General features: G+C 43.8%; 2 protein-coding genes across 2 annotated transcripts; one reads left to right on the plus strand and one right to left on the minus strand.

The window, feature by feature from the left end:
* The first annotated feature begins 7597 nt into the window (after positions 1 to 7597).
* On the plus strand, positions 7598 to 13202 carry LOC123156754 (E3 ubiquitin-protein ligase UPL5). Its single transcript, XM_044574931.1, has 4 exons — positions 7598 to 7898; positions 9180 to 11170; positions 11303 to 11895; positions 12771 to 13202. Exons 2-4 carry the CDS (start codon positions 9889 to 9891, stop codon positions 13041 to 13043), a joined length of 2148 nt encoding a protein of 715 aa, XP_044430866.1. The 5' UTR covers positions 7598 to 7898; positions 9180 to 9888; the 3' UTR covers positions 13044 to 13202.
* A 2362-nt stretch (positions 13203 to 15564) lies between these two features.
* On the minus strand, positions 15565 to 20949 carry LOC123156755 (glycerophosphodiester phosphodiesterase GDPDL4). The gene is made up of 9 exons (XM_044574932.1): positions 20656 to 20949; positions 19914 to 20219; positions 19515 to 19627; positions 18845 to 19343; positions 18065 to 18103; positions 17674 to 17964; positions 17387 to 17526; positions 16444 to 16930; positions 15565 to 16254 (listed from the first exon to the last, which is right to left on the minus strand). The coding sequence occupies exons 1-9, from the start codon at positions 20798 to 20800 to the stop codon at positions 15956 to 15958; spliced, it is 2319 nt and encodes a 772-aa protein (XP_044430867.1). The 5' UTR covers positions 20801 to 20949; the 3' UTR covers positions 15565 to 15955.
* Between the last annotated feature and the right edge of the window lie 330 nt (positions 20950 to 21279).

Consider the following 21279-nt stretch of genomic DNA (forward strand, 5'->3'; position numbering starts at 1 on the left):
GTGTGGGTCATCCCAAAAGTAATGTCTTAAATCATAGAAGAACTTTTCTTTTGTTGGTATGTGAAACTAGGTGGTATAAATTTAGCAACAATGTAATTAGCATAATCAGCATACCATGGAGCAGTACGAGAAGCATTTATGACAGCTAATTGTTCATCAGGAAAGCTATCATCAATAGGTAGTGGGTCATCAAGAACATTCTCTAACCTAGACAAGTTGTTTGCAATGGGGTTCTTAGCTCCCTTTCTATCAATAATATGCAAGTCAAATTCTTGTAGTAGGAGAACCCATCTAATAAGTCTAGATTTAGCATCTTTATTTTTCATAAGATATTTAATAGCAGCATGATCGGTGTGAACAGTTACTTCAGAATCAATAATATAAGGTCTGAACTTATCACAAGCAAATACAACTGCTAAGAATTCTTTTTCAGTAGCAGCATAATTTCTCTGGGCACTGTCTAGAGTTTTACTAGCATGTTGAATAACATTTAGTTTCTTATCAACTCTTTGTCCTAGAACAGCACCTACAGCATAATCACTAGCACCACACATAATTTCAAAGGGTAAATTCCAATCAGGTGGCTGAACAATAGGTGCAGAAATCAAAGCTTTCTTAAGTATTTCAAATGCTTCTACACAATCATCATCGAAGACAAAAGGAATATCTTTTTATAAGAGATAAGTCAGAGGCCTAGAAATTTTAGAGAAGTCTTTAATGAACCTCCTATAAAACCCGGCATGACCAAGGAAACTTCTTATACCTTTAATGTCCTTGGGACACGACATCTTTTCAATAGCATCAACCTTAGCATTATCAACTTCAATACCTCTTTCAGAAATTTTATGCCCCAAGACAATATCTTCATTAACCATAAAGTGGCACTTCTCCCAATTCAAGACAAGACTAGTATCTTCGCATCTCTGCAAAACTCGATCAAGTTTGCTCAAGCAATCATAAAAAGAAGATCCATAAACAGAGAAATCATCCATGAAAACCTCAACAATATTTTCACAAAAGTCAGAGAATATAGCCATAATGCATCTTTGAAAGGTAGTAGGTGCATTACATAAACCAAAAGGCATACGTCTATAAGCAAAAGTACCAAAAGGGCAAGTAAAAGTGGCCTTTTCTTGATCCTCTGCTGAGACAGGTATTTGAGAGAAACTAGAGTAACCATCTAGAAAGAAAAAATGTGTATGCTTAGATAATCTTTCTATCATTTGATCAATAAAAGGCAGAGGGTAATGATCCTTTTTAGTAGCTTTATTTAATTTGCAGAAATCAATTACCATCCTATAACCTGTAACAATTCTTTGCGGGGTCAATTCATCTTTATCATTAGGAACGATAGTAATACCTCCCTTCTTAGGGACACAATGGACAGGACTTACCCACTGACTATCAGCAACAGGATAAATTATACCTGCCTCCAGGAGCTTTAGTATTTCCTTTCTTACCACTTCTTTCATCTTAGCATTTAACCGTCATTGGTGATTAATAACTGGTTTGGCATCTTTCTCCAATTTTATTTTGTGTTGGCATAGAGTGGTACTAATGCCCTTAAGATCATTAAGAGTATATCTAATAGCAGCACAGTGCTTCTTTAGAGTTTTCAATAATTTCTCCTCTTCCTGCTCTGAAAGGTTAGCACTAATAATAACAGGATATATCTTCTTTTCATCAAGATAAGCATATTTAAGAGTATGGGGTAGTGGTTTAAGCTCAAGCACGTGATCACCCTTGGGTGGTGGAGGATCCCCTAGGATTTCAACAGGCAAGTTATGTTTCAAAATAGGTCCCTGTTTAAAGAATTCCTCGTCTATCTCCCTTCTTTCATTCATAAACATATCATTTTCATGGTCTAGCAAATATTGTTCTATAGGATCATTAGGAGGCACGACAATAGAAGCAAGACCAATAATTTCATCCTTACTAGGCAATTCTTTATCATGGGGTTGTCTATGAAACTTAGCAAAATTAAACTCATGAGACATATCCCCCAAGCCAATAGTAACAACATCCTTTTCACAATCTATCTTAGCATTAACAGTATTCAAGAAGGGTCTACCAAATATAATGGGACAAAAGCTATCTTGTGGGGAACCAAGAACAAGGAAATCAACAGGATATTTAACTTTCCCACACAAGACTTCAACATCTCTAACAATCCAACTGGTGAAATAGTATCTCTATTGGCAAGCTTAATTGTAACATCAATTTCTTCTATCTCAGCAGGTGCAATATCATGCATAATTTCTTTGTATAAGGAATGAGGTATTGCACTAGCACTAGCACCCATATCACATAAGCCATGATAACAATGATCTCCTATTTTAACAAAAATAACAGGCATGCCTACAACAGGTCTATGTTTATTCTTAGTATCAGGTCTAGCAATTCTAGCAGCTTCATCACAGAAGTAAATAACATGCCCATCAATATTATCAGCCAAGAGATCTTTAACCATAGCAATACTAGGTTCAATTTTAATTTGCTCAGGTGGTGTAGGTGTTCTAGTATTACTCTTACGAACCATAGTTGAAGCTTTAGCATGATCCTTTATCCTAACAGGGAAAGGTGGTTTCTCAATATAAGTAGTAGGAACAATAGGATCATTATAAGTGATAGTCTTTTCTTCAACTTTAATAGGTGCAACTGCTTTTACTTCAGTGGGAGGATTATATTTAAACCACTTCTCCTTAGGGAGGTCAACATGAGTAGCAAATGATTCATAGAAAGAAGCTACTATCTCAGAGTCAAGTCCATATTTAGTGCTAAATTCACGAAAAACATCAGTATCCATAAAAGATTTAACACAATCAAACTTAGGTGTCATACCTGACTCCTTACCTTCTTCGAGATCCCAATCTTCATAATTACGTTTAATTCTTTCCAATAAAGTCCATCTGAATTCAATAGTCTTCATCATAAAGGAACCAGTCCAAGAAGTATCGAGCATGGAGCGATTGTTGAGAGAAATCCGAGCATAAAATTTTTGAATAATCATTTCTCTTGAGAGATCATGATTGGGGAATGAATATAACATTGACTTAAGCCTCCCCCAAGTTTGAGCGATGCTTTCTCCTTCACGAGGCCAAAAATTATATATGTAATTACGATCACGATGAACAAGATGCATAGGATAAAACTTCTGATGAAATTCCAATTTCAATCGGATGTAGTTCCATGATCCCATATCATCACATAGCCTAAACCATGTCAATGCCTCTCCCTTCAAAGATAAAGGGAAGACCTTCTTCTTGACAACATCATCGGGCATACCTGCAAGCTTAAATAATCCACAAACTTCATCAACATAGATTAGGTGCAAATCAGGATGCAATGTTCCATCTCCTGTAAAAGGATTAGCTAGCAGTTTCCCAATCATACCCGAAGGAATTTCAAAGTAAACATTTTCAGTAGGTTCAGTAGGTTGAGGAGCAACTCTTTGCTCTACTGGTCGGGGTGAAGATACCCTGAACAAGCCCCTCAAAGGATTATGTTCCATAGTAACAAGTGACAGTAAATTTCAGCACACTATATAAATTTTTTCCTTACCAAGTTCCACTCACCAAAGGCGCTTCACTCCCCGGCAACGGCGCTAGAAAAGAGTCTTGATGACCCACAAGTGTAGGGGATCTATTGTAGTCCTTTTGATAAGTAAGAGTGTCGAACCCAACGAGGAGCAGAAGGAAATGACAAGCGGTTTTCAGTAAGGTATTCTCTGCAAGCACTGAAATTATCGGTAATAGATAGTTTTATGATAAGGTAATTTGTAACGTGTAACAAGTAACAAAAGTAAGTAAGGTGCAGCAAGGTGACCCAATCCTTTTTGTAGCAAAGGACAAGCCTGGACAAATTCTTATATGAAGAAAAGCGCTCCCGAGGACACATGGGAATTATCGTCAAGCTAGTTTTCATCACGCTCATATGATTCGCGTTCGTTACTTTTATAATTTGATATGTGGGTGGACCAGTGCTTGGGTACTGCCCTTTCTTGGACAAGCATCCCACTTATGATAAACCGCTATTGCAAGCATCCGCAACTACAAAATAAGTATTAAGGTAAACCTAACCATAGCATGAAACATATGGATCCAAATCAGCCCCTTACGAAGCAACGCATAAACTAGGGTTTAAGCTTATGTCACTCTAGCAACCCATCATCTACTTATTACTTCCCAATGCCTTCCTCTAGGCCCAAACAATGGCGAAGTGTCATGTAGTCGACGTTCACATAACACCACTAGAGGAGAGACAACATACATCTCATCAAAATATCGAACGAATACAAAATTCACATGACTACTTATAGCAAGACTTCTCCCATGTCCTCAAGAACAAACGTAACTAATCACAAATCATACTCATGTTCATAATCAGAGGGGTATTAATATGCATATAGGATCTGAACATATGATCTTCCACCGAATAAACCAACTAGCATCAACTGCAAGGAGTAATCAACACTACTAGCAACCCACGGGTACCAATCTGAGGTTTTGGGACAAAGATTGGATACAAGAGATGAACTAGGGTTTGAGAGGAGATGGTGCTGGTGAAGATGTTGATGGAGATTGACCCCCTCATGATGAGAGGATCGATGGTGATGATGATGGTGATGATTTCCCCCTCCCGGAGGGAAGTTTCCCTGGCAGAGCAGCTCCGCCGGAGCCCAAGATTGGTTCCGCCAAGGTTCCACCTCGTGGCGGTGGTGTTTCGTCCCGAACGCTTTCTTATGACTTTTTCTAGGGTAAAAGTCTTCATATAGCAGAAGATGGTCACCGGAGGGCTGCCAGGGGGCCCACAAGGCAGGGGGCGTGCCTAGGGGGTAGGGCGCGCCCCCACCCTCGTGGCCAGGGTGTGGGCCCCCTCTGGTACTTTCTTCGCCCATTATTATTTTTTAATTCCAAAAATAACTTTCGTGGAGTTTCAGGACTTTTGGAGTTGTGCAGAATAGGTCTTTAATATTTGCTCCTTTTCCAGCCCAGAATCCCAGCTGCCGGCATTCTCCCACTTCATGTAAACCTTGTAAAATAAGAGAGAATAAGCATAAGTATTGTGACATAACATGTAATAACAACCCATAATGCAATAAATATCGATATAAAAGCATGATGCAAAATGGACGTATCAATGACCAGGTAGAGTCGAGGCCGACTCTTTTTCAAGAGAGTCGAGGACGACTCTCAATCATTGAAACATCACCGATCATCCTTGGACAAACTCCAAGTTGTGATAAACAAATGCATGATCAGATGCAACACAATTCTAAGGTGAAAGCTACAAATGAGGATTGCATTATTCCTTTACTTGAATATTATCTACTTCCCTTCTACGTATCTTTTGTAGATCAACAAGAGCCGAGGACGAATCTTCATCGGGGGAGGGAGTATGATGAGAACATTGGTACATCATACACTACTTTTAAAAAATGTGCAAAAATTCGTTGGAAAGAATTACTAAGTCGAATCAAGCAAACACATGTCCAGGTGAACGCTAACTTAAGTTCTTACTATAATCTTGAATACATGGCTGCACTTTCATCCCCATTGTTGTTGCTTGAACTTAGGTATCACATGGAAGAAATCCAACAACCTATGAGCTCTTGAAGCAACCGGTTTGGAGGAACAAGTTTGGAGATAACAAGTTTCAAGTGAAGCTGATGCTATTAGTTTTTACCTCTGATGTTTTGTTGTGCCACACCCATGTGGTGGAGAGATGGGGCCATAGGGGTACATCACCATAAGCTACATCAAAGTATCTTTCCAATGCAAAAAACCTCATATCATTTGGAGTTCTGAGTCAAAAGTTCTAGCCAATCTCGTGGAAAGTGTTCAGGGTGTCAAGGCTTCACGAATTTCCGAGGAGCTCTTCAACAACTCCCAAAGTTGACTGCTTATTTCCCCGAGGAAGCCATGCAAACCTTTTAATTTTTAAACCATTTTCACACCTAGCCAAGGGGGGTTGTCCCTGCTATAAAACCCCACCTCCCCCATCCTCTAGAAAGAACCTTTTGTCAAACCATTCAGCTACAAGCTTATGCAGCAAGACTGCTAGAGAGATCCGAGAGATCCTTGCTACCTTTCTCTTGTGAGTTCATCAGGATTCTCAAGAAGGAGCCTCTGGTTCCTCCTAATTCGTGCTCTACGGTTCCGGCCGTTTTGTGTGGGTTAGTCCCAGTTCGTGGTTCTGTGATTGTTCGGACAGCGGGTTGGAGTTCTTATAGCTTCGGTCAGCCATCCCCAATGTACGGGTTGCATCCAACCTTGGCAGGTATAAATCTAGTTATCCGGGCTGCTTGCAGCTAGTTATCGCTCCCAATTCAATCCTACGACGTGAAGATCGGGCCACCCTCGGGCGTAAACCCGTTCATCGGGTTCCCACCTATCACATCATAGGCCACCTTGCACAAACATTTTCACATAAAAACTGTGTGTGATGGACAACCTATGCCATACAATTTCTTCTAGGCATCGTGTGTGATGCATTCAATAACACAAACGATAAAATTATGAATATCATCTGTCATGGCAACTCTATCACAGACGATGTGATGCGAAAAATTATGTGTGATGTACACACGAACGAAAATGTTTGTTTGGGATTCACTGCGTGGGTTGCTAAGAACATCTCACACGATTTGCTCTGTATAATTGTTTGTGATGGCTCGTCTGATCGCCACGAGCTCTTTTTGCCCCACATGTGTGACCGGAGGAACTACCGCCGATGATATCTAGGTCATGTGGGATGGACCCACTTATCGCACACACAGGCAAGGCGACGGTTTAAAACTCCATAGTGGAAAGGTGGTAAAAACAATTTGTATAGGACCCGCCTGCACTATTGGTATCTTCTCGCACGAGGTATCCCTCCATCATGAATAATCAAACAAGCAGGACGTAGGGTATTACTCTTCTGAGGCCCAAACCTGGATAAACCCCTTGTGTGACCTTCAATCTAAGACTTCCAGCTGCGCTTGGACCCCTACCGAGGGATCTGACTGTATTTCGCACTATCAGCCATCTTCCTTATCATGATTGCCAAGTCTTCCAGACCCCTGCTTCTAGAGAGCCCACATGCCGAGATGACGACCAAGGCATATACCAACCTAATGGCCATATGTCGGCCTGCTAGGCCGATTTTCGATATGGTGAGGCTCCCCTGAGTCTTAACATTGTCACCCGTGAGGGGGCCTATGTTATTATTGAACACTAGCAACCCCTCCCTCTTCCACACACATTCGAGTACTAGCCACTCTAGACTCTCCTTTGTTGTTGTCACATTGAAGTGCATTAACTCCAACTCGATCTGTCGCATTCTCGCGAGTTCTAGAAATGAACAAGGCAAGAGGAGCAACAAACAAGAGAACAAAGAAAAATAGTCATGAAAAACATTTTGGTATTGCCATATTGGAAAAAAAAATCATATGTATATATAAGCACATATGTTTCTATGCCAAATTAGCATTGTTGTTTTTGGAATATATTGGTACATGGAATCCAGATGTTTACATATAACTTTACTATTTTAGTGACATGCCATTATTTTGAGCCATCAAATATATATCATGTGGTCTTCTCACTCAGTAGCCATACTATATATTTTGCCAGTGATGCCTGCCTTGCCCGAACAACCCTAGTACCATCTAACATCCACGGATCGCCGCCACCTCTCCTCTAGGACCGACAAAGTCCGCCGGTCCTAACCTCCTGACCCCGCCTTGCCGTGGGCGCTGGCGTTGGGGAGACCTGCTCCGGCGTTATTCCTCCACAGCGGCCACCTAGCACGACGGGTCGACGAGCAGGGTTGTCACCGGATCTGGCGACTCCAAGAATGACCGCCAGCGGATCTGGTGAGTCATGAAGCCCACGACCAGATGTGTCCACCCCCGAGTAAGAACAACTCCCCTAATATCTTTATCTCTGTGTTTACTTCCTGATTTTTGTTTTATGGTACACGTTTTGAGATCCCCCCTTGCTTCTTCACTGGATGGACACCTGTTTATATTTGATGGAAATGAAGGTGTCTAACTGAAATCGATGGGCAGATCTATAGCAGATTGTGTGATATATGTGATACTGTTGTTCCAAAATCGAAATAGATATGTAGATATGTCGAATGCTATATCTGATGTAAAATGCAGATTTGTGAAACTACACCCGCGATGTGAATCAGAATTGTATTGGAAAGTATTTTTTGTTGAAATGCATTTTCTTCCGAAATTGGAATGCATGTTTCTGTTTCTGAAACTGTTGTTTCTTCATTATGTGAATGAGAACTTGTGGGTTCATTTTTTTTAAAATGGTTTATGTCAGTACTTTGAAATAATGAGTTTCATTCTTTTGTGCAATATGATATTCGAATAACTGAAATATACTTCATTCATTTAGAAGTGAAAAAATAGTGAAACTGGTATGTGTATGAAATATTTCGCTTATTAAAATAAAAAAAAATTATGTCACTCTTTTGTATAGTAAGTTTCACTTTTTTGCGAAAAAAATATATAATTACTTGTCTGAAATATTTGAAATTGGTATTTTCTAAGTGTGTATTTTGTTATTTCAGTGTGATATGTATTGCAAAAGTAGTTGAGATATAAATTGAAATTGTTTGTGTCACATTAGCTACAATGGATTTCACTCTTTTTGATTCAAAATAAATTTGGAGTAGCTAAAATCACCTTTTTTCTAAGAAATTGAAATTTTTTATGTCACCAATTTGAATAATCATTTTCACTTATTTGTGACAATATATGAAATTACTTGTCTGAAATATATGAGATTGGTATTTCTTATATGTGTAATTTGTTATATCAGTATGATTTGTATTGAACAAGTTATGGTAATATAAATTGAAATTGTTTGTGTCAATTTTTTCTTATATGTGTAATTGGAATAACAGAAATCATGATTGAAATCTAAAAAGATTGAATTTTTTGTTGTTTCTGTAGTACACACATTTTTGAAATAATAAGTTTTGCTGAAACTATTGAAATTAGTTTCTAAAATGAGTGATATTAGTTTGTTGAAATAATTGAAATATGTGATAGAAAGAATTCAAATCAGCATTGTTAAATTTACTGAAACAGAAATTGATATGTGTATCAAAGTTAATAAAACTGGAAGTTTAAAAATGCGAAACAGAAATTGATATGTGTATCAATTTTTTGGCAGGATTTCAAGCCGGTTTAAATTGAGAGAGGTTGATCCTTTTAAATGCATGCTTGTACTACGTGTGTGAAATGAGAGACTCGCCTGTGTCTCAATCGTATGCTTAAAGCGAGTGGCATGGCTGAAATCATGTGGGTGGGCTCCAGCTATTTAAATAGAGTGGCTTCAATGAAGAAAACAGTAAAATATAAAGATACAACAAAGGACAGCTTTTGAGTTGGCAGGATTCTACTGGTCAGGGAACCTGCGAGTCATGGATTCCGACGTCGTCGCTATCTCTCGAGAGTCAAACTCCTCATCTGATGATGCCATCCGGCTCAGGGTACAGAGCATCGACGGCAAGATGACCGTGGTCGTGGCGGGTCCACGGGACACTTTAGGGGAGGTGCTCGGTCGCTTCGTGGACGTGGGACCCAGGAGGAGAAGCGACCTCCACGCCGTGCACGAGTGTCGGAACCTCCACCTTTAGGCGAAGATCGGCGAGCTCGGCCTCCCGCGGGACGCCACTTTGCACTTAACCCGATATCCCGACGCATGGAGCCTCGCATCTCAGATTGCCGCGGCGGCAACAACCGACACGGACATCTCTAACGAAAGTGCCGAGTTGTTCAAGAGGTTCATACACGACGGCCAAGTCCAAATTCATCCACTGGCGTGGCATCTCGGTGTCCCCAACTGCTCACCATGGACGGACTTTGAGCATGTCACCAAGATGCTTTACACCAGAGACATCGTCCTGCTCGTCAAGAAGTTCCTCGCCGGCGCCAAAGCCACCAACCAGAGACAAGCAGGGACGGCCGTGGAGTACCTCGACGTCCTCCTCCGCAGCGGAGTCATCGGGGTTCTGGTCCGCCTCTACTCCTCCGGCTCTATGCCGCATCACTTGAGAGCCAATTCGGCGATCACCTGCCTCCTGTATCCGGAGATAAGCGGCATACTACCTCGCCTTGAGGTGTGCTTTCTCCCACTCTGGTTGGAGTTGTGTCGGTTGATACCCGCCGCCTCCGGCAAAGGCAGAAGCGACCAGCTCTACGAGAAGTGCAGGCACAGGCTGGCGGCAGTGCTCTCTTTGTTCGAGCGGACGCCGTCGCTACGCATGCCGAAGATGCCTCAAGAGTGGTTGATCGAGCAGTTAATACCAATTGCCAAAGACGCGACGGAGGTGATCATTCGCTACATGGCAGCAGGGTGGGCGGCCCCGGATGACAAGCTCTTTGTGTTCAGAGTATTCTTTGCACTGATGTGCTACTTCCGGCGCCGGGAGGTTTACGCACAACGCACGGACGGTCCTGTGGGAGCGGTGCTGTCCCGGACGGCGATGTACCTGCTGATTTCGGTCGACGCATTCATGACGAGGTTGGAGGGAGCCTCGCCGAGGTCGAGTTTGGCGACCAAGGAGCAACACCAGCAGGACGCGACTCACAACATCTTGCCGGGTTTGGCGACCTTGGAGCAGCACCAGCAGGATATGGTTGACAGCATCTGGGTGGTGCTCGGCCAACTGGATATGTGGTCTGTGACGGACCGCCACTTCGCCGGCGCCATCCGGGCCACCTGCACGGCGCACGCGGCGTACCTGAATGCGCTCGTGCTCGGCACCAGCGCCGACAGGAGCCGGTGCAAGGACATCGGCCGGATTGTCGTCAAGCACAAGGACCTCCTCGGGTTCGAGGTGCGGATGCATTTCGCCAGAGCGATGCTGCCGGAAATGGACGCAACGTCGTCGGCGCTCATGCTGTTTGACGATGAGCCTCATGCGCTCGAGATGCTCATTGATCGGTCGCAGCTGCTGACCGACTCCCTCAGATATGTCTCCGAGGCGGCGAGCCACGTGCTCCATGGTCGCCTGTTCGTGGAGTTCCTGGACGAGGAGGCCATTGGCGAGGGGGTAGCAAGGGAGTGGATCTCCCTGGTGTGCCGCGCGCTGTTCGACCCGCGGCACGGCCTCTTCTCGCCCTGTCCGCGTGACCGGCGAAGGTTCTTCCTGAATCGAGGTGACAACATCCTGTTTAATTTTCTTTACTTCCTTCAGTATCTGCAAAATGCATTCAAAATCATGTTCATATCAAATCAAATGCCATTTTTCGTGACTGATCTATTCAATCGTTCATTCCGGCTGGAAGCAGCATCTGGAGCGGATCCACTGCAACTGAAGTACTACGATTTTGCGGGACGGATGATCGGACTGGCCCTGATGCACAACGTCCCGGTGGGGGTTCGGTTTGACCGGACGCTCTTCTTTCAGCTAGCCGGGAGGCCTCTCACCCTGGACGACGTTGCAGACGCAGACCCAAGCACGCATGCAAGCTGCAAGAAAATCCTAGAGATGGATCCTGATCTCGTCGATTCAGACGCGCTGGGTCTCACATTTGCGTGGGAAGTTGGGGTATTTGGCTCAGGGGATGTCATCGATCTCCTTCCGGGAGGGAGAGATATCGCTGTCGATAGCAAGAACAGAGGCCAGTACATCGATCTGCTGATCCAAAGTCTCTTCATGGCCAGCACCAAAGAACAACTAACTCATTTCGCTAAGGGGTTTTCCTACATGCTCGTAAAGCCGGAGTTACGGAAACTTTTCTTCCTGAGCTTGCATTTGGAAGATCTTGACAGTATGCTGGGCGGGCGCATCGGCACCATTGATGTGCAGGAATGGAAAGAATATACCAGATATGATGGGGGGTACACCCAACAAGATGATCAGATCAACTGGTTCTGGGAGGTATATGATCCCTCCAATCTTAGTTTATTTCGTTGCTCTAGATTTTACTACCATGTTCTAGTGCAAATTTTATACTAATTGAAATCCTCACATTTCTAGGTCGCATGAGAATAATTCTTTTTTACATCATACCAAGTTGTAATAAATTTTAACAGCAACACCATTCGTGTGAAAATGAAATTTGTGTCATCGATTTCTGTTGGAAAGGAAGCAGGAGGCACGCGAAGCACCGAGACCACCGACAACAGGTTTCATCTTGTCTATATTAGGGGGTATCAGGGGTGCAAATTTGTCAAGGAAGCAGCAACTTCGGTGTCTATCTTAGGGGTCCGGGGGATACAGGTTCGCCGGGGAAGCAGCAGCCTTAGTGTGTATCTTAGGGGCGCGGGGGTGCAAGTTTGCCTGGAAATTTCAGGTGGTTTGCCGGTTTAGAGGGACAGCCGAGGGTGGTGGCAAGCCCGGCGGTGGGAGGAGGTCGAAGGAAGGGCAGGGCAGCCAAGCAATCCCTACAGCACCGCCGACGGAGGCATGCGGTTAGGCCTAGGTTGGGTCGGTGACGGAGAGAAGAAGAGAAACATTGCGTACCGGATCGAGGTTGAAGATGAAGTATTGTCTGTTGGATCTTTAACCAACAGTTGAGATAATAGGGGTGAAATCGACTGACCCTTTGCAAATTTTTAGGCGGCTAGCGCCCACCCGCTCCCAAATTTTAAAATGTGCAACTACTTTATTTTTGTTGGAATACAGTTCCAATAAGAAACTCAGTTCTTTTTGGATATGTTGTTCTCAGATAAGGCAAGATTTCACTCACTCTTAAATCTGCATATTATGTTCTTTGCAACTAGTAAGAGTCACCTCATATTTTTACCACACAGGCCGTGACAAGCATGATGGTTGAAGAGCAACGACGATTGCTCTTCTTCTGGACCTCCGTCGAGTATCTGCCATTTGACGGTTTCCGCGGGCTAGACCTTGGCAGTGGTCTAGTCATATCAAAAGCATCATCGAAGATCTCGGAGCATCTCCCTTCATCGTCCACCTGCATTTACCAACTGAACCTACCAATGTATACCTCCTTCGCCATGATGTTGAGCCGGCTACAGAAGATCACCCAGGAGCATGTGAGCAACAGCTTTGGTGAGATATGATCTTCGGTGATGATCTTCTCCGGGAAAGAACTCAAAAGGTGTTCACATGCATTTGCAGACTAAATTAAGAGTGAATTTTTGTTTTTCCCCTAAATTGACAGTTGTGACATTACTCATCCCTTTAGTATAATTTCATTCGGTATATCCCATTTAGGAAAAGTGTGTCAGTTTTACCCCCTTCTACTTTTGTGAGCATTTGGAACGACAGTTTCTGGCTCTCAAGTCTGTGTGGCACGCATCAACTAGTCGGTTTCCGCAATAGATGTAACTTGAGACGCTCCTATAGCTTTTTCTTTCCCCTCTCGCAACACGACTAGGGAAAGCCTTCCTCCCCTTGGTTTCTGTCGGCGAACCCGTGGATTCGCCTCCCCTCCGTCTGCCACTCCTGTGGCCGATGGCCGGGAGGATATTCCTATCGCCACGGCTTAGATAGGTACAGTTTTAGTTCTCCCAGGTGCGGCGCTCGGACGGATGACGATGCTTCTTCTTCGAGTCAGTCTTTCGAGCTTCGATCCTTCTCAAGTTAGTTCATAGCGACGGATTAGACAGAACTCTAGCGTGGATTCCTGCCAGCTCCTCGGAGCGGCAAGGTTAGAGTTTCTCGTGCGTAAGCAACGGCGAGATTTGGTGTCAGGTTCTTCACGTCGATTCAAGGATTCAACAACGATGAATGCGGCTCCGGGACGCTGGTCCTTAGGGGCACGTGAACGGAGACTTCCTCGCTATCATCGACAAGGTCAGGGCGGCTCTGGTATGGGAGCGGCGACAACGGCGCGTCGACGGCGCGTTCTGGCGGCGGCAATGGTCGTTCTGTGGTGCATGGACCTCAATGTAAATTTTATTATGTTTGAGATGTTTTGTACTTTCAGTGAATCTTCGTAATCGATCTGATCCTTTTTACAAAAAATGAGACCGGTTTCCACAACAGATCTATTTGCCTACCTAGGCCAGATCATGGATTTTCGCCTTGAAAATCAAGTTCGACATAACTCCGAACAATGACATCAATAAGGGAACAATGTAAAAACACCATCATTGATAGATACATTAAGGTCGCACTTACAGCTCACGAAAACACCACCAAAACAAAGTCACATAAGTTGTCACTACCACTTATCAACGCAATGAAGCGAAGTTACCAGACGGCAAGCCTGATAAACTAGCCAAAAAACAAAAATAAAAACCCAATGAAGCGAAGTTTACACGAGAGGAAGGTCGCTGCACCGCACCTTCGTCACCGGTGCTAGATATGGGCATGGCCTTGATCCTCCGATGATGAGTAGGCCACGGGAGGCGGCGGTGCCTTGTGTTTGTGTCCCATGTGAGCCAGTCTGTCTCCTGTGTTCTACTCTTCCTTGCGAGAGACCGCACCTTCACTTCATCAGTCTCATCGCCGGTGCTTATGGAGACGGCGGATGTAGGACGACACGGGCTTGGATGCGGGGCGCCGCCGCCGCGGGATAGGTTTATGTTCGGGTCTTTTTTTTTTGTTCTAGATGTTTGAAATGTAATGAAAATTCGTCGTGTTTGTATGAAATCCGTCATATTTATATAAAATTCGACCGTGTTTGAACGAGTTTCGCCTGTTTGATTCAAGTTACAGTCAAAATGTATGCGGCTAGAGTTGGATGTCGTCCTTCCGCATTCGTGTCCGCGGACTGGTCCCGTTGTCCATGGGACCACGTGTCCGCGGACTAGTCCCCTTGTCCACGGGACCACGGACAAATGCGGGAGAAAATCTGCTGGTTGCCGTCAAAAAGACAAAAATAAACACCCAATGAAGCGAAGTTTACCTGAGAGGAAGGTCGCTCCACCGCACCTTCGTGACCGGTGCTAGATCTAGGCATGGCGCTAGTTGCACAACCAGGATCTGCAGGACAGGCCGAGCATGACGGCTGAGGAGCAGAGACGTCTGCTCTTCTGGGCCTCGGACCCTCGGTGGAGTATCTGCCGTTTGGCGGCGAAGACGCCGGTCTGCTCATGGCCAGGGAATCACCTGAGACTCATGACCATCTCTCTGTCTCCCTGTACGGACAGGCGGACAACCTCAAACCTGCCCTGCTGAACCTCTTTCGGCATGACGAGGAGCCGGCTGCAGATGATCTCTCAGGGCGTTGGCTTGGGTGAAATCCAAGATTCCGGCGGTCTCATCTTTGGAGAGTTTGTTCCGCTGGATCTTATAACCGAGAGAATATCATGCTAGGACGATGAGATAATCGGGTACAGCCTCCTTTTTTTCGGAGAAAAAGGTAAGTTGTTTTGAGACGCTTCGCCCGAACTTAATGGTTTGTAGGTGACACAGATATCTGGCGATTTTATCTGAATATTTTGTTCGGCTTTCGCTTGTGTCCTGCGCAATCCTGGCTGGTTTTCTCCAGGGATCTCATGCTGATTTTACATACTAACGCCGAATAATCAGATTGCTGCCTGCACTTGTCTTGGTCCTGCACACATGTTTCTTCGGCCAAAAAATAAGACACCAGACTTATTTAACACTGCCGAGGTCTTACACCTGAATGGCTGAACCTAGAAATATGCACTCTTCCTCAATTTTCACAGCGCAACACATTCTTTTCAGCTAACAAGTACAGTTCTTTTATACACAACAATGGTAAGACAACATCTTCCCGCCGATCACCACTCAGCAATGTAGTACTGTATGAAATATCGAGCACTTGTGCTTGCTAGAGTGATAAACCGAACCTTTTCAGTTTAGTTGATAGATCAAATACACCAATGTGCCGGAATAGCTACAGAAACGAACGCCAGATATGTGTGTGTGTGTGTGTGTGTGTGTGTGTGTGTGTGTGTGTGTGTGTGTGTAGCACAAAATAGCAAGATGATAGCTTGCGCAAGTCTAACGGTCCCTCCGGTAACTTAACCTACTAGCACACAGCCTCATGGCTTGATGCTCAAAGCAGAAGAGTTGCACATGCCACTACCAGCAGAATGCAGGTGCTTACAGCCGTCTTGTGAGCAGCAGAAGGCGATGAACCAGGAGGTGGGCCGGCACCAAAAGGTGCATTCTTGGGCGCGACAGGGGGGAATGGCGGCTGCTGCACGCTTGATGCGTCCAATTTTGGCATTGGTGCCACAGATGGCGGCTGGGCCTGAGGAGCGGCTTGATTCTTGAGTAGTTGCGCCAGGCCACCGACAGTAACGTTCCCCATGTAGGAGGGCACGTCATTTCCCAAACCCGTACAAGAATTCCCTGCCAATACAATGTAGCAAAGGTCAAATACTGTCACTTATCCAAAAGAAAAAAGAGAGTTTCTTATTGCTGTTAGCTATATGAATGCCCGAAATGGTTCGGCAGGGGCACCACAGCCGTTAATACTACAAATTAGTCTAAACAACACAAGCAGCAAAACACGAATGAAAGATCGCAAAGGTAACTTACTCTTGTATCTCCTCACTGTCTTGGGGAAGTCAGTGATTAAGCCATCGACTTTAAGCGACTGGGCATAGCTATTAATTTCCACTGTTTCATCTCCGAAGAAGTCCCAAGGTTGTGATACAAACTCGTTGCGGAACACCTGCGCGTATACCGTTAGTCCTGCGGACTGCAGATCTGTCAAAAGGCTGGTGTGGTTGATGATAAAATGCACACTTTGTGCAAAGAAAGAACTCCTGTCGACAACTACAGCCTCAGCAAACTCCTTAACATCTGTTAGTGAGGAAACAGAAGCAGACCCAATGCCTGACGGGAGAGTGTAAACAAGCTTGTATTTTGCTTTCTGCTGCTTCAATTTCACAAGAACAGCACTATCTGTTGACTGGATCATGACTTCCTTGGTAGTTTGATTATTATAGCCAGCATCATTTAAGGCAGTGGTTAGGGACTCGAGAACATCAAATCCTAATGACTTCGCCATAAATGCGGCATTCTGCAGCACAGAAGACATGTTGATCAAATAGGGACTCCACTGATTAAAGCTTAAGAAAATTGCAAGAAGTTTGACTTCTAAGGACTAAATATTCATATGGTAACGCTTGTGTGACAAATATGAGCTTTCAGTAATAACCTAGCCAAGAACACGGTACTGATTACTGCACACATAATAATAGATAGAATTACACATTATATCTGTATGTGCTATTTGCCGACGTTTTGCGTGTTCGGTACATTTCATGATTATCATATTCCTTGCCGATAAGAGAATACATGGTCATGACATCAGTTAAATAAATTATACAACTAAGGAAAAGACAAATAAGTAAATATATTATGCTCCTTAAACTAGAACTCTCATTTTTGAATAAAAGAGAGTCAAATTAGTAAATTGGCTAGTAGGCATAACCTAAGGGATTAAAATTGAAGTTACTTCAAGCGGAAGTATCACCTCGATAATGATCATGATGCCAGACAAATCCTGATCCTTTCCAAATTCCAGAAAGTCCGAGAACTTGACAAACTTCCCATTATTTGTGTATCTCGGGTTTCTTACAAGATAGTAGGTACTCAATGGGCTAGATATCTTGGCTGCAGAAAAAAGGTAGGTATGAGGACACTACAAGAATTTATTTTTTTGTTTTTATGCCATCCACATACTTCTCAGCTGTTAACCATCAACTTCCACAGAAAACAACATTAAGAAAATCATCTCCATGCTGTGATGAAGGAACTCACGTTTCAAAGAACTATCGCTAATGTCATTCCAAGTAAGGTTGAATGTAAAAATCCCTGGTGTACCCCGAACTTCAGGAATGACAGATGTACGGGAACTGAAAGGTGTCATCTGAACATTGGTGGTCTCGAGCAGGTTGATGGAACTCATGCAAATAAGAACTCGATCTTTTGTCACTTGAAGGACACAGTCAATCACGTCAGCACCATCCTTAATTGCATTCTGGTAGGCAAGATCAGTACAATCTGGGTAGTCTCCACTGGCACCATTATGTGAAATGATTAAAGGTTTCCCTGCAGAGAAACACTGGAACAATTAAACAGAGTTGAACTTTTACGCATCCAAGCATCATGGCTGGCAGCAGTACTAGGATTTACGCCCAGATATACATACCATGATCCGCCTTACTTGCATTCAAGTCAGCAAAACAGCCTGAAGGGTAGAAAATTCAAATGAATTAGCAACGGAAGAAAACTATATTGCTCATATATTTATACAATCAATAAGTGTTCTGCATTTTCTTAAACATCACTTTAATTATTTGATGCATGTTACATTTGTACAAAGTCCAATCTTTCAGCTCATCGGCTGAAGGTCTAAAGTTGGATAGCTTAGGGAAGGCAAGTTTAATGAGGATGTAATGTGTTAAAGAGAAATGTGCTCAATAGGGGAACGATCGTAATCTAGTGCATCTCCTTAATTAGAGATCACAAGTTCAAAAGATAAAAGAGAGTGATTCACAAGCAAACTTAAATGTAAAAAGGCATAAAGTTAACTTGTCTCCAGCCAGGTAAATAAGTTAGAAAAATCTTTCAATCATTTATAGATGTAGAAATAAAATGTAATACATGTATAAAATGGCATGATAAAAGATGCAATTGCGCAGGTATCACATTATTGTCGTTGTATATTTACAGAGTTATTCCTATATGTTAAGATCTTATTTCAGGTTCAACAACAACAAAGCCTTTGGTCCCAAATAAGTTGGGGTAGGCTAGAGGTGAAACCCATAAGATCTCACAACCAACTCATGGTTCTGGCACATGGATAGCAAGCTTCCAGGTTAAGATCTTATTTCAGGCTAAAGAAAAGAAAACATGGTGAAGCAGAAAGTCGAAACAGCATTGTACTCAATGATTTCATAGGTACTCTGTGTAAAAAGAAGTGACGTACCAATAGCCTCGGATGCAGTAATAGGGTAGTCTGTTAATACACCATCCACAGAGAAGCCGCCATCACTTATAAATGATAGGTATTCTTGCAAGGGATCATAACTGTAGTTATAGGGAATAATTCTATCATTTGCGAAGTCAGATGCATATATTTCTAGCCCTGCACTGTGGGCATCTTGGACAAAAGATGTTGGAGGCTCCAGATAGTTATCATTCGTCACTGGCCAGATGTAGGTCTTGGGGACCATGATACCAGAAGCAATGGTCTTAATAAATGTTAGGTTCTTCGACAGTGAGCTGTAAGTTTGGTTTGTAGAAGGATCGGAGAGAAAGTTATCAGGAAAGCGAAACACAAGCTTTGTTCTGCCGCCAACTCTTTTAGATATACTTTTGAGGAAACCCAACTCAGGTGATGAAATATACTTGACAGGGACACTCTTTAGGATGGAAACTATGTAGCTTCTCATGTTCAAACCATGTTGCTTATAGAATATGTCACGCTGCACATATGAACAAGTTAGATTTTAAGGGATTCGACAAAAGAAGTAGGAACAGTAGCAGATAAAGGCAAAATTATGGCCGTATGCATCATGCTGATGCAGAGGCCGGGGATCCCCCCCTTTTCGAAAAAAAAAAGATAAAGGCAAAATTGCAAGAAGGGTAAGTTTAACCTGAACATTCAACCAAACAGAAGGCGGCTTGACATTGGACTGAAAGTCTGTCACGGAAAGGATATAATACATGGTATCAAACCTTTCAGTGCGAGAATAAATCCCCTGTGTTACTGCACAAAAGATTGGATAATCAGGTAAGAAGAATAGCTACAAATTTATCATCAGGTCAAGCCTTTTTTAAGAAACTGGAGCGATGAAAAGCATGTAATCTGAAGAAAAGAAGAGCAGAGAAGTGATATAAAACATACTGTATAATGTCTGTGTAAAACAAGGAAAGAGCCAGAGGAAAGGCATGCGAGTAACATACTGTAGTTCATATTGGTCCACGTTCACTAGCATGTGTAACTGAGATGTACAGATGGTATGCTTTAATAGAAAGCTGAAAGTGGTACTCACAAGAAATTGTCGTTTGAATCTCAGACAAGGTGAAGTCCAGAGAGAAGTATCCAGTTTTTGGCACGCCATCGATAACATATTTTGCCTCTTTTTTATTTTTCGCAGGGTAGACTTGTGCAGCATTGGTGCAGTTTGACATATTTATATCCCGAAGGCAAATTCCAACACCATCCTTTGTGAGTTGCACATCACACCACAGACTTGTATCAGGTGCACTAGCAAGCAATGCGAAAGAAAACGCGCCATAACTGGAATCAGGAAATACTCCTGAAAATCCACCTTTGGCGATCACAAGGGGAGCATCACCTGCACAACAGTTAGTCACGGTTATTCAAACTCTTGAATATTTGCTCAGAATCATCCCTTAACTTTATTTATTTATTCAAACTCAAATTTTGGATGTATTTGACCTCGCTTCCTTACATCATCAACTTTAATAAAGATGTTCAACCTCCTTTTTGAAAGAAAGATAACACCACTAACTAATTAACTCGGTAGGATTCTCAGTCAACCTTCTGAAATCTTTTTGCTTTTGTTTCCAGGAGGAGAACCATGGAGGCGACTACACCCACTGGCTGTAGGATTTCAGGGGAGATTCGATGTGCACTCATCAGTTTGCGCGCAGTCCCGCTAGAAGCTCACACGCCTCTCCCTCATCGGGACCAAACACACGAACACGAGACGGAGCAGAGAGGAGCGCGCGCGTCCAGCAACCTGGAGAAGGGATGGTCGGGGGTGTTACCTCGTAAGGTTTTGTAGGAAGAGGGGCGCCGGATGCCCTGCGCGTCGGCGGCGCCGAGCAAGAGCAGGAGGCCGCACAGGAGGGCGGCGGTCTCTCCACCACGACCGTCACCGCCTCCTCGTCCAGGGACTCTGCCGCTCCTCATGCCTGCAAGCTTCCCGCAGAGGACGCGGACACGGGCGGGAGAAGAGAGAGAGAGAGAGAGAGAGAGAGAGAGAGAGAGCGAGCTCGGAGGAGCAGAGCACTGGAAATGCTCTGGTGCTCAGGCAGAGGCGGAGCGCATATATGGAGCACGGGCGCCACTTGCGGTTCTGTCTCCTTCTGTCAGTCAATGAATGACAGCGGGCTCGCGGCTGGGGCCACGCTGCAGTGACACGTCCGTGAGCCCGCGTGCTTGAAGCTCGCGACCCGCCTGGCGTTTACTCCACCACCACTACCGGCGGCGCGATATTCTGCGGCCGTTCTCGCCTTTTTCCGTCTTTTTTTACTGTATAATATCCTCGTTTGGTTCGATAGTGCTCACAAAATGATTGCTCGAGAAAAAGAAGGGCTTTTCTATCTAACTTTTTGGACATTATATAGTGCGCTTTGTACATTTCACTCTTGGCGTAGTTTGATCAACTG

Source organism: Triticum aestivum, chromosome 7B (assembly GCF_018294505.1).
Source record: "Triticum aestivum cultivar Chinese Spring chromosome 7B, IWGSC CS RefSeq v2.1, whole genome shotgun sequence".
NCBI lineage: Eukaryota > Viridiplantae > Streptophyta > Magnoliopsida > Poales > Poaceae > Triticum > Triticum aestivum.

Bases quoted from the DNA above. Each gene is read 5' to 3' on its own strand.
- LOC123156755 (XM_044574932.1), bottom strand. From the start codon at position 20,800: ATGAGGAGCGGCAGAGTCCCTGGACGAGGAGGCGGTGACGGTCGTGGT. The intron at 19,344-19,514 runs GTTAAACTTACC...TCATATGTGCAG, and splicing joins CTGTTTGGTTGAATGTTCAG to CGTGACATATTCTATAAGCA. The intron at 16,931-17,386 runs GTGATACTTCCG...TCTGTGCTGCAG, and splicing joins GCATCATGATCATTATCGAG to AATGCCGCATTTATGGCGAA.
- LOC123156754 (XM_044574931.1), top strand. From the start codon at position 9,889: ATGCTTTACACCAGAGACATCGTCCTGCTCGTCAAGAAGTTCCTCGCC. The intron at 11,171-11,302 runs GTGACAACATCC...GGCTGGAAGCAG, and splicing joins AAGGTTCTTCCTGAATCGAG to CATCTGGAGCGGATCCACTG. The intron at 11,896-12,770 runs GTATATGATCCC...TTTACCACACAG, and splicing joins AGATCAACTGGTTCTGGGAG to GCCGTGACAAGCATGATGGT.